This window comes from Trachurus japonicus, chromosome 1, assembly GCF_045865225.1.
Source record: "Trachurus japonicus isolate A0001 chromosome 1, Traja_1.0".
NCBI classification, from domain to species: Eukaryota; Metazoa; Chordata; class Actinopteri; order Carangiformes; family Carangidae; genus Trachurus; species Trachurus japonicus.
The window spans coordinates 22,023,455-22,036,901 of NC_140907.1; the positions used below are offsets into that span (position 1 = coordinate 22,023,455).

General features: G+C 40.1%; 1 protein-coding gene across 9 annotated transcripts in view; it reads left to right on the top strand.

Moving 5' to 3' along the window:
- tenm3 (teneurin transmembrane protein 3) overlaps positions 1 to 13,447 on the top strand; it is a 288,258-nt gene that overhangs the window by 231,298 nt on the left and 43,513 nt on the right. For all 9 annotated transcript variants that reach the window (XM_085780218.1, XM_085780247.1, XM_085780226.1 and 6 more), the window contains 3 exons: positions 3,864 to 3,995; positions 4,083 to 4,218; positions 7,194 to 7,337. In XM_085780218.1, the coding sequence (XP_085636344.1) occupies positions 3,864 to 3,995; positions 4,083 to 4,218; positions 7,194 to 7,337 (412 nt within the window). The remainder of the gene's footprint in view (positions 1 to 3,863; positions 3,996 to 4,082; positions 4,219 to 7,193; positions 7,338 to 13,447) is intronic.

Below are 13,447 nucleotides of genomic sequence, written 5' to 3' on the forward strand. Positions count from 1 at the left end.
AAGTCACTGTACAAGTTTGGTCTTGGACAGACGGCAGACTTCTCCAACACAACTATGGGCTGATTGTTTTTATAGAAAACCAGTGCTTTATACACACTCACACACACACACACACGGCGCTCCACCCCAGGTGCCGCATCTTAAAAGGGCGACTGAGGCTCATCATGTAGGAATGTTGTAATTGCTTACACATTACACCATGTTATCTTTGTGTGGGTTGTGTGTGTGTGTGTGTGTGTATGTGTGTGTGTAAGAGTAGAGGAAAGAGAGGTATGTTGGCTCTGCCTCTTGTGCGTGCAAGTGAGATTGAGAGAGGAATACAAAGAAAAGCAGTGGTGTGTGAGAAGCAGTGGTGTGAGTATGTGTGTGTGTAGGGTTCTATATCACACTCACACCATTGTGTTAACCAGTCCACAGAGGAAATGAAACAGATGACAGAACTCAGTGTGTGTTTTTATACTTTTTACAAGCCTGAACCAGCGCTCAATATTTGTTTTTTATTTGACAAACTTGTCCGTATACCTTTCGACTGGCTGCAGGGAAAGATTGTGTGCACGAAAGGAAGTTCAAGTGATAATGTGTGTGAGGCAAGCATGTGTATTTGTGTGTCTGAGTGTAGATCAAAAGGAAGTGAATGGAAAGCTGCTACTTAGCGCTTCGTGGAGCTGAGTCCATTAGAGCGGAGGGCAGTGGAAAGGCCAGTCTTAAAGGGGATGTAATGGATCTGTAATGAACACTAAATGACCAACTAATGAAAAGGCAATAGTGTAGTTGAAAAATATAACACCGGAACCATCCAAATGGATCATTCCCTGAGGATCTTTCTTTACATATTCTTTCTGAAAGCAAATAGAAGATTGGAGGAAAGGACTGAGATGGCAGCTTGGTGCTCCCTGAAATCATTACACTTTGTGTTATTTTAACAATAATGACCCCGGATGCATGTGGTAAGGCATTCCTGCGCTTACAGGTTACGAAATGAAAGACAGCCAGCTGCCAGACCATCAGCAGCAACCTCTCACTGGCAAAGAACATGTTCTTTCCCCACTTTGAAATAACAAGAGGGAAATGCATAGCTCAGTCCATGGTGGATTGACACTGGACACTAATGAGGTCAGAGGGGTGATGCACAGCGTCAATGCAAGGAAAGCAACTGGAAATGATGGCCTCCCAGGGCATGTACTTGGGGCATGCACCAATTAGTTAGCAAAGATCTTCACTAACAATTTCAAACACTCCTTGACATACGCTATTGTCCCAACATGCTTCAGATCAGCAACCATCATGCCCATCTTCAAGCAAAAGGATGTGAGGTGCTTGAACACACTCTCCACTGAAAGCTGAATGTACTCACCCCTGTCGAAGCCAAATTCTTTGACAGTCTGATTTTAGCCCACATCAAATATGGCAACCCTGCCACTTACTGTAAGACCAGCCTCTGTTTGTCAACCAGCAGAGACAGAGGATGCACTCAGCTATTCACTCCATCCTGCCCTGGACCACTTCAGCAGATCAAACACATATATCAGGATGCTCTTTGTGGACACACTACTGTCAAAGCTTTGCCCCCCGACTCCCAAATTATGAAAACATACATCCTCCACCCTCACCCTGAAAACTGATGTTCCGCAAGGATGTGTCCTGGGGCCTCTCTTGTATGCCTTTTTCACCCATGATTGTCCATCTGTCCACTAACAAATACCATCAACCTTGCAGAGGACATGACAGCCAGAGGCCTGATTTCTGAAAATGCTGAGTCAGCACACGGGGACATGTGAACCCTGACACCTGACGTCTTTCAACAGTCAAAAAGGAGAAGATTAAAGAAACTGTAGTGGATTTTTAAAAAAAAGAGATCAATCAATCATGACCCAAATGACAAAGATGGTGAGAGCGTGTCCATAGAAACCTCCTATATCATCAAAGAGGTGCAACGACACTTCAGCAGAAGCTTAGAGAAACCAAATGCAACCAGCTGCAAAATGTAACCTGATGTATTAAATACAATACACAGAACAATATCCCAGCTGCTTTGTATTGATTTAGGTGAAGCTACAATGGCTCAGCCAATTGATTTGTTAGACAGATCTGCAAACACCAATAATCAGCTAATCTGTTCATGACAAGACCATGCAGTGTTCACGAAGCAGAGATTGTTTCCCAAACATCATATACAAGAAGCTGCATCCTTGCACCGAGAGAGCTAAATAGGTGGCAGCTGTTGTGTCATTATATTCTTATGTTACCACCAAACTGGTCTGCGGGCAAGCACAAATGTTGAAATAGAAAATCTGTGCAGCAAAAAAAAAAGGTAATGACTGACACAATCATTTAAAAGAGCACACCCACAAAGGCCCCCAACATGTACTCTATTAAAAGCAAATCCCCTGTGCCACCAGCAACTCCCATGCCTGCATGCCATTGTTCTTTTCCTTGCTCATCTGTGAGCATATGCTTCACACTTCTGTCTGCAGCAACGACAGACTGCAAAGCTGCCGGCTGGAAAAAAAATAAACCAAATACTTACCTATTACTCATCTCTCTCATGTTTAATACTGCAGCTCCGTCCCAGCCTTTGATGCCATCCTCTTAATGCACGAATGTCTGAGCAGCTTTCTCAGTCACAAGTTGTTTTGGTGTAATGCAATGCGGCAACCTAACCATCGTGGGCATTATTGACCTAAATGTTATAGAAGCAAGTTTGTGGCTGTTATTTTTTTTATTCCACAGACTACTCACCTGAATCCTCTCATTGATACCTTGTGGCTGTTCATTAATTTCTTAAACTGCTGTCTGCAGACCTCCATATTCAAACATATTTGATTGTGATATTTTTCTCCATGGAAACATTGCTGCCAAAGTGTCTTGTTCTTGTTGCACTTGCAGCACTTATTCTCTCATCCCTGATTGCTTCATCTCATTTCAGTCCTTTCCTGGCTACTGACATAACTTCTGCTGTACTACAACAACCTTGACAACCACTCCCAGGACCTGTTTCCTTGAAAAGTGTTATCCCTTTCTAAAGAGGTGTTCTTACCCTCTCATTGAGTAGCTTGTTGAAAATCATATTCTGGGCTGGCACATCTTTTGGGCATACTTTCAACTGCAGTTCCTGGATTACATCAGCGTACAGTATATAGCCATGTGTCAGATGATTCTGCCAACACGCAACTGCATGCATACCCTGACAAGAGCAGCTGGTAGGATAACTACTGCCTGTTCAGTCAGGGCATCAAACACAGGACTGGTGTTCCTGACTAAACACTGAAAAACAGGCCTGTCTGATACCCTCATGTCTTCAAACAGTCTAACACCCCCTGTCACTGTGTGGGCTTTCTAACTACCTCCTGATATGTGTCATTCCTGGAAAGCACGTTTGTCTTATGTGCAAGAGCAACCCAGAGAGGACCATTTATCAGTTCATCAATCAGGCCCAATGCCTCAGAAAATGAGAAACATCAGTGTCATCATACATGGCTTGAACAAGCTTGTTTTCTTTCCTGAATGCATTTGTGTGTGGTGAGATCGCTGCTGATGGAGTACACACCAGCAACATTGTGTGACTCATATAGAACCATGAAGCTGCTGTTGCTCTGCTAATGTGCTTTTCCTCATATGAAGACACGGTGTTTGAGATAAATGATGTTGCAGTTGTCAGTGGTATATTCTGAAAGGTCCCACTTTTATCTAATGGTGGATGTCCATGTTTTTAATCATAAAGCAGGTCTAGGTTCTATATTATTGTGAAGTATCAAAGCCTCATTCCAAAATGAAATGTATTCAGAATCTTAGCCTTAAAATGAGCCATCAAGACCTTTGTAACTTTGGGACGTGTTTTGTTGTGTCATTTTATCGTTTGGCAGGTTTTACAAGAAGAAACCTCAATTCCAGGCAGTGATCTAAAGCTTATCTACCTGAGCTCCAGAGCTTCGGGATATAAACCAGTCCTCAAAGTCACCATGACACAGTCATCAATACCTTTCAATCTAATGAAGGTGAGCCATGTCATATACAATATATAAGTTAGTACATTAACCTAAACTACCATGTAGTGACCTTTGTGTTTGTTACTGTTTTTCCAGGTTCACCTGATGGTGGCAGTGGTGGGTCGCCTCTTCCAGAAATGGTTCCCTGCGCAACCAAACCTGTCTTACACCTTTATCTGGGACAAGACAGATGCCTACGGACAACGTGTCTATGGACTATCAGAGGCAGTTGGTGAGTTTGCTCCAACCACTAAGCTAAACAGAAAATAACATGTGTTGTAGATTTTGTGTAAACTTTCTCCCAAAGGCAACAAACAACAACAATTAAAGCATGACCAGCTTTGGTTTTCAAAATCGACCTTGAAGCAGACAGAACTTAACTAAGTACAGAGGGGCTTTTTGTATCAAGGGTACAACATTTGAACTGATTCGAAGCCTAATGGACAGCCAGTAAGCTAAATGGCTGTAAGGTTAGATGCATAGTGTATTTGTGCAAAAAGCCTCACAATAGAGATCTGTGGATAAGAATGCTAAGTTTCTCTTTAAAACACAGAAGAGAAATGCAAAACAAGCAGTGCCCCCCCCCCCCCCCATCCTTTTACAATTATCTTGTGTTGTGCTATTACCATGTGATGAAATGAAGGCAGAAGCCTGGAGGTTAAATTGTATTGTGATTAAGAAAGGGTCTTTGTTTTGTTACTTTTGTCCAATTATAATTCACTCTTGCTTTTAATCAACACTTTATTGAATTATTATTTAGCTCTATTGCACCCACTTTTTTTTTTAAAGTACCGGTATATTTTGGGGGGCTTTTGCCTTTAATCGTTAGTGTACTGTAGCAGTAGAGAGAGACAGGAAATGGGGAGGCAGAAATGACATGCAGGAAAGGAGAGTTAGGATTCGATACAGGGCCGGCTGCAGCGAGGACTTCTGCTCTGCCAACTGAGCTAAACGACGCCCCTCTATTCCTTGTATTCTTTCGTGTTATCTTATTTCAACATTCCAGTCCTTTTTGTTTTATTTTTGCGGTTAGGAAAGAAGTGTTTATCCTCCATGTGTTACAAACAAAGTTGATACAAACATTAGGGATGGATATCAGTTTTGCCTCCTGTCTCTCCTTACAATAACCCCGTGACATTTTCCATTGGGGTTGAGGAACAGTGATTTGGAAAGGCGATTTTTTGACTTTCTGACGGCAGCCCATGATAGTCAGCCCAACGTTTATTTGCAAGAGAGCTACGTAGTTTGAATTGGTCACATACAACATACAACACAACTATGTTTCTTTACCTTGAAAGAATTTACTTTTTATACACTATATTTATGATTATATTTTATTTTTTTACCATACAATATGAATATGAAATTCACTTTTATCTATCGCTTTCTATAAAACTATTTTTACAGCTAAGTATATATTATGTAAATAACAGTTTAAGTAGTGGCACTGACACTGAATTGTACAGTACACTATATTATAACATGGTTCAGTGACTAAGCAATATTGCATATCAGAAACACAGCCTTCAGCCTGCTATGACCTGACCTCACATCGTCCATACGTGCCCACAAACAACTGACTCTGCCTGAATACTGTATGTCCTTTCATTTAAGGTCTCTTGGTGATATTGGTAAATAGGAAACAGTCATGTGGACTTGTGACAGCAAAGCATTTAACCGTTATGGTTGTCAAAATATTTTCTCAAGGTTGGCAGGTCTTATAGAGCTTGTTGTCACTGCTGCTTTTTAAAAGATTCAGTATTAATCATATAGTTATCTCAGGTGTCACCTTCACCTTAATGTTATGCACTAGTATAACATAACATGGTGTCAGTTTGCCCTGTTCTGCCCTCCAGTGGATCTGTATGTTTGGTTCTCCAGCCTGGCTTTGTAGTAAAGCATAAAAACTGAGGTCACCATAACTGTTAACCTCTCTGTAACCCTGGGGTGAAAGTAACAAGACACTTTGGTCAACATTAGAAACGGTACTAATAGTAGTATCAGCGTATGTCACAAGTGGAGATAAAAGGCAAACAATTAAATTGCACCAATTCATGGCATACTAAATCCTGGTTTGTGTTGACCATTAAAGTTTGACAACATACTGTGCACAGCATACTTTGCAGAGACAGGAGGGAGGGGGGTTTCTCCAATACTTACTTTTCCTGAACATATATTAAGCTGCGGACAGCCACAGCTAAGTTCAAACAGGTCCCGGAAAAACAGCTTTAACAGGGAAATGGCTGGCACGTAATGGGCATGCTAACCCCACTGACACCTTTATGAGGGACAACTAACAGCAGACATACTTTTCAGTGAGTTATTACTTATAGTAACCCAGCTTAATGGGGTGAACATAAAGAAAATTTACTGCTATGTTTTGTAACACTTTTGAAATTGGTGCTCATAAGTTATAATAAGATAGGGTTAATACAAGAATATTTGTAGTGCATTTGAGGCAACTGCTGAAATCAGAGCTGAGACATAAATGTAGAGGTCAAATACATCAGTAGGTAGCACTGCATTCACTCTCCCAACTGGCCCTAAAAAATCAGTCATTACGGGTTATAGAGAAGTTTTCTCCAGAAATCAGCATGTGATGTAATGATTGAAAGTAGCATAAAAACCTAATGCAGACCAGCACTCAGCAGCCCCTCCATTCAATCAACTTGTTGTCATTCAAATTTTCTGTCCCTTTCACATTTTGCTCTGCTGATAAAACTCAGTAATAATTATAGTTACAAAAACACAGAGGCGGACAGCTGAGTCGCAATGAGTTTTGTTGAATTTCTGTGCTAAATGATTAGATGAATAAAATAGGGCTCTCAGTCACGTAGTTACGAGATGAGCTATTTTTCACCATGTGCATACAGTATGAAGCTTGGCATTTAACTGAGGAAAATACTGATGTCTGGGCAAAAATGTAACTGTGTGTTACAGTCTTGCTTTCTTTAATTCCTTTCGTGTGATATAAAAACACACAGTGTGTGTGCGTGTGTGTGTAAACTGTCCAGCTGTAGCTGGAGTTAGAGGAAGTTAGAAAAGCAGCCAGAGGAGGTTAACAGTGTGGTTCACTGTGTTTTCAAACCTGTTGTCTGTTTGCTTTGGTCTGAATCACAGAATCTGTCCTGTTTGGTTTGTTTTGAACAAAGTGCAGTGGAAGAAAATAGCTGAATCACTGGCTTTGCCCCTATGTGTGTCTAACAGTGTCAGTGGGGTTTGAATACGAGTCCTGCCTGGACCTCATCCTGTGGGAGAAAAGAACAGCCATTTTACAAGGCTACGAGCTGGATGCTTCCAACATGGGAGGGTGGACCCTGGATAAACATCACATCCTGGATGTGCAGAACGGTAGGTGACAAAACCAGCACAATTCACCTGCAGCCACATGTTCACTATAGTCTCATATAGCATCTGCTCTGCAAGGTGTTACAATACTGGTACTGTTGTTGTTTTTGTGCAATGCTGATATGTGATAAGTGGGGTTCAAACCTTTGCGCTGAGATGTGAACATGCTCCAAATACCATACATTCTCTCTCTCTTTCTACCTCTCTCCACCTCATTAACTGGTTAATTATGTGTCCAAGAGTAAGAGGACAAAGCTAATAGCAGTTTGAAAGTATGTTAATCTCAGCAGTTGTCAGACTGATTGTCGTCATGCAGGCTTTGGTCGATGGAACAGAGGAAAAGTGTGTGTGTGTGTGTGTGTGTGTGTGTGCGCGTGCATGCATGAGCTGGTGTGCACGCGGGTGTGTGAGTGAGTGAGTGAGAAAGAGAGAGAGTTCATTGTTGGTATCTTGGATTTGTTCCAGCTGCCCAGTGGAGTTTTTTGGTCTTTCATCTCCCTCTCTCTCTCTCTCTCTCTCTCTCTCTCTCTCTCTCTCGCTCTCGCTCTCGCTCTCTCTCACACACACACACACACACACACACACACACACACACACACACATACATTTGGTTTCTCATATCAGACCCCACCATTTCAGACCTTCATTCATCTTTCCCCTTCGTCTCCTCCCCTTCCATCCCTCCTCTCTTTGCTTGCTTGTTTTTGTCTTGCAGTGCAGTGACATATTATCATCCTTTATTACCAGCCGTGACAGTGGGGCTGGTGTTGTTTTCACCTTGTGAGTCTGTGTGTGTGTCATCACGGCACAATGTGGTGCTGGAGACACCTACTGTAGTGGGAACTATCACATAGGTGCTTTTGACTACTTTGGCAGGATGTATGTGTGGGCAGGTTTTTGTCACAGTTAACAGCATCACAACCTGCAAGATACAGCCACTAGTCTTTTCTGATCGGAACACTGATCACTGAACACATGTAATAATATAATAATAACTGAAGACTCATCCAGTAGGTAGATTGTCTTTAGTTACATCTTTGTAGTCCTTCTTTGATTGTGATCAGAACAGTCGGCTTAATAACCTATGGCAACATTTCACTGCTTGAAATCATCCCTATTGCGTTTTATGGCATTCCTGATTTGGAATTTAGAAACAACACATTACAGTACTGCTGTCTACATTGATTAAGTTTTTTTTAAATGTAATATAATACAATAAAAACAATAACAACCACAATAAAAATGTTCCATGTATAAATGTGTAATGGCCACTTTAATTTTAGATAATCCAATGGAACTTCAGGTTTGAAATATGATGACTGTATATTACACATTGTAGCCTGAGGGTAAATCTGATTACCTTTGTGGAAGTGGGAAAATCTTACATGTTGTAATGTATCCCTCAGTGTGCCGCTTATTGCTGATGTTAACGTCCTGCAAAAGTACAAACTCATTGTTCCTGTGATTACGTTTCTGGTTTCCTAAAGAAAAACACAGAAGCCACAGAATTGAAACTGTGGCTCCAGTGCTCCACCTCTGTCTTTGTTTGAGTCCTGAATTAATTAGTATAGGTAAACTATTGCGACTACCACTAGATGTCGCAGTAGACCACTAGCAGGTCAGAAAAAAACAAATTCTTTGGCAAAATGACTGCTAGCATTGCCATTCTGGACGATTGGCGTTAACTCAACATTTGCCATTTAACATGTAACATGCACCAAAACAAAGAACAGCACAGCTCAGATTACAACTCATACACTCATATACAGAACTTTTAACAACAGTATAACTACTTATTTACTACTACTATTTTAATTACCAAGCATTTTGTTATACATAACTGAAAACTGTGCTTTATGCAGCTCATTTTCATTTCATTTTTGTAGGACAGCTGCTGCACCTTTTACTTCTGGTAGTAGCGCTTTTATCCACTGTTGCAGCTGTGTTTTGGTTTATGTTCAGTGGCCCACTGATGATCCTACCCTCTCCCAACTTTATGAAGTCTCACAGTCTGGGTCCTTACTTGCTCAGGCACTTTTTTTCAAAGGATCTCCAGGTGCTTTAATTACTGGTAAAATAACACAATCGGTTTCCATTCACATAGCCAACCATTCAGGAACCAGGTTATATAAGAATAGATACATACTGAAATGCATTTTTCCAGCTTTAGGGGCATTTTGACTTTATAAACCTCCTGCTCCCTCGCTTCCTTGCCGTCCTCTATCTGTCACCCCATCCATCACATTGCTATTCATCCCTCTCTCCCTGCAGTCCTCTCAGGCTTTCAACACCTTGTCACCTGATTGTGTGTGTGTGTGTGTGTGTGTGTGTGTGTGTGTGTGTGTGTGTGTGTGTGTGTGCGTGTGTGTGTGTGTGTTTAAAATGCACATGTGATATGTGATTTTCCGTCTATATGCATACTGGTCCCTGTAGGTGTGATTTTGTGTCCTGAAGGGACAGCATTGCAACACGGACTGTCTGTTTGTTCCTCTGAGACTAAAATATATAGCACATGGACATTAGAATAATCTTGTCTGTGTTCGTGAGAGAGAGAGGGAGAGACCATCAAACACTCTACTGCAGTGTCTTTATTTCTTTGTAGTTTGTCTCATGGCTCCACTACCCTAGTGATGTTGATGTTGTAATGTGCTAGATTCAAAAATAACATGCCGCATGGATGCTGATGTCTCATGGGCTGGCAGTGAGACTCTCACTACTCACACCACACTATTTAACAGAGTGTCTCAAATTTGACTTTTATCTTTTTAGCTATGTACAGATAAAAATGGCAATGAGTCTGCCGGAAGGCATGTCCAGCATGTAGTTTATACATCAGACAGAGAGGGACTGACACTTTCATGTTTAAATAGTCACACACGAAATAGGTGCTGATTTTCTGCAACGCTCTGCCTGCAAAGTGTGTGATACAAAGCTGTAGTCACATTCTATCATACCGCAGTTCCTTCCTATACAAGAGATTAAATTAGATTAGATTAGATTAGATTAGACTAGATTTGATTTGATTATGAGATTAGATTAGAACTAGGGCTGCACAATGAATCAAAATATAATCAAAATCATAATAAGGCTGCATAAGAGTAAAATATCCTGATCGCAGATGCTGCTTTTTTTCTCCCCCCCCCCTTTTTTTTGGTTCTGGGTTGTAACCTGTTGTCCTGGCTGGGGTTTCTCTTTGTGGAGCTCAGAGCTGCCCTCTTGGTACCCCAGTGTCCAGGCAACCGTAACTTGCCCATGGTGTGAATGTGAGTCATTGGGTGAGTCCTAGATGGGTCACATGTGCAACTATTAGCATTACTTCTCTCTGTTTTATAACGAGGGCTTGTTTCATGAAAAGAAAGTTAAATGTTCTCAATGATGAGTAAATATTTTAAGGTGTTGTAATATTGAATAACACCACAAAAAACATCATAATATCATAATCATAATAAGTCTAAAATATAATTTATATATTAAGTCAGTGATATTGCTAGCCCCATCCTTATTTTGTAGTTTATTTTGGTGCTATTTAATTTGCATTAATGTTCTAGTTATGTTCCAAAGAAATACACAGCAACACATTTTTGTGTCATTTATTATATTATAGAATCAAACTTGACACTCATACTATTAGTGTATTTTATAATTCAGTTTAGTTTTCCCTTTTACAAATAAAGTAGTCAGATTTGGCATTTGTTAATTTTTCCAGATACATTTTCAACAGAATTTGTCTGGGATTCATCTGAGAGATCACCTGTTAGTCCCAATACTGGCAGTTGAAATCTCAATAAAACCAACTTTTTGTGTGACCTGAGATGTAAGAATCAGTTTGGATTTGGCACAAATGGTTAGAAAACCATGAGATGTAACCCATGACAACACAACACGGATCATTTCCACATTTGTTACGGGAAAGAGAGGCAAAATGAGATACAGGGAAGGGAAAGAAGAAGAGATATGAGGAGGAAAAGAGACGTGCTGGATTTGTGTGCAGGGGACTATCCACACCTTTGCACACAAACACACAAACACACACACACCCTTTCATCCAGTCTTATCTGAGTTGCTCAGCAGTTCAACTCACTGCTCAGTGCTCACAGATCACACAACACCAGTGTGTGTGTGTGTTCGTGTGTGTGTGTGTGTGTGTGTGTGTGTGTGTGTGTGTGTGTGTGTGTGAGAGAGAGTGTGATCTGCTTTCCTGTCTATACACTGTGAGGATGTTTTCCAGTCAGGGTGTGTGTGATTTTCATTCAAGTGTACCTACTTGTGAGTCTTTGAAGCTCATGTTTGTCAATGTATTCACATATTAGTGTGTGCACACAGGGACAGAGACTGGGGAGTGTGAGTACGCTGCCTCGTAAACCTCCACACTGTTACTCTGACACTGGGCTGGTCAGCCAGACTCAGGCTGCTTCGCTCCACAGAACCTGTGAGAGTTTTTTTTCCCCACATCAAATCAAAATGACTGAACTTTAAACAACTTCTGTCTGAAAACCTGAAAACGATACAGCTTGATGAAATTTAAAAAGATGATGGATTTGACTGAATACAGTCAATGATCTACCATACCATACAACTAGAGAGACTACTCTTTACACTATCGCAGTACTCTTTCCCAATAGCAAGAGACTTGAGCAAATTAAGCAAACAAACTAGCAGGTATCTGTCTTAAATAAAAACCTTGATCTAACAGAAGCAGTTAGGGACAATGTCAGTCTTCTCCCTCTAATAAAGTCTCTGTCCTGCACCCAGACAGGTATGCAGAGACTATGCTATGCATTATTAAAAGTCATTCTCAGTTGTGTCAGAGCCTTTTTTTCATCTCCAGCCTTAATTAGTTCAGAACGTCACAGGGTGAGAAAATTAGATGTGTGTGTTTCATTTGTTCATGTGTATGACTGTAACTGACAGCACAGACAGAAAATGTTCCTGCCTTCCTCCCTAAATGTAGGCTGACACCTTTTTTTTTTCCTACTGTGCATGACTTGATGTCGTGAAGAAACTTCATTGATGAAGCACTTCATAAAAACACGCTCATGGCCTTCTTTAAAACAGAAAATACACTGTTGGTACTGCACACTTACATATTAAAGTATTATGTTAGGAATATACATATATATATATATATATATATATATATATATATATATATATTTATTTTTATTTTTATTTTTTTTCTTTGTTGAGAGCATCACAAGGAAGATAAGAAACATTTTTCATCATGCTGCATGTGCAAGGCCCAAAGCTATAGAACACAAATGTCAAAGAGGCCCTCTGATGTACTGATGTCATTACCAAATTTATTTTTTACAATTTATTATATTGTATTATTTTGTTAATTTATTATATCATTATTATGTCATCTTGTCATCTTCACATTTTATGTTTTTTTTTTACCCTTTTCTCATGAAAAGATTGTGACAATATGATTTATTCTTGGTAGATAAAGTGTATATCTTCTCAAAACTTTCTTGATCTATCTCTTTCAAACACTGTGAAAATTAAACCACAATTAACCTTTATAATAGGAATAAAAAGAAGAATGTGTCTGAAAACAAAATTATTCTGATGTTATGGGCAACCATGTATATTGTACAATATATAGCCTACTATGTTTATTTTATACATTTTTACATGAACCACTTTGTTATAAAAAGGTGCAAATATTTCTTGTTAATATTATTGTGAAAGGGATAGTTCAACATTTTGGCAAATTCGCCACTTGCCATAATCCCTATTGTTTTAGGAGTGATCTAAAAACAGCCAATCTCAAAACAGCTTGCACAGGCAATTAAAGGTTGTGAACCTACTCCTAGGGATTATGGCAAAAGACGCATATGCCAAAATGTTGAACTATCCCTTTAATAGTAGTAGTAGTAGTATGTGTCCACAAATTGGTGAATGAGGCACTTTCCAGATCTTTTTAAAAGAGGACACTCCTCACAGAGGAAGGTTAACAGAAAATGCCCTACTGCCCTGGTTCTCAGAGGGCACAGACGGCACAGCTGGTCTGCAGATCTCAGGAAACAAGCAGGTGTGTAGGGTCGAGGAGGTTGGCAGTGTATTTAAATAACAAATAGTACAATTTTAGATATCAGTTCATTGAAGAAAGA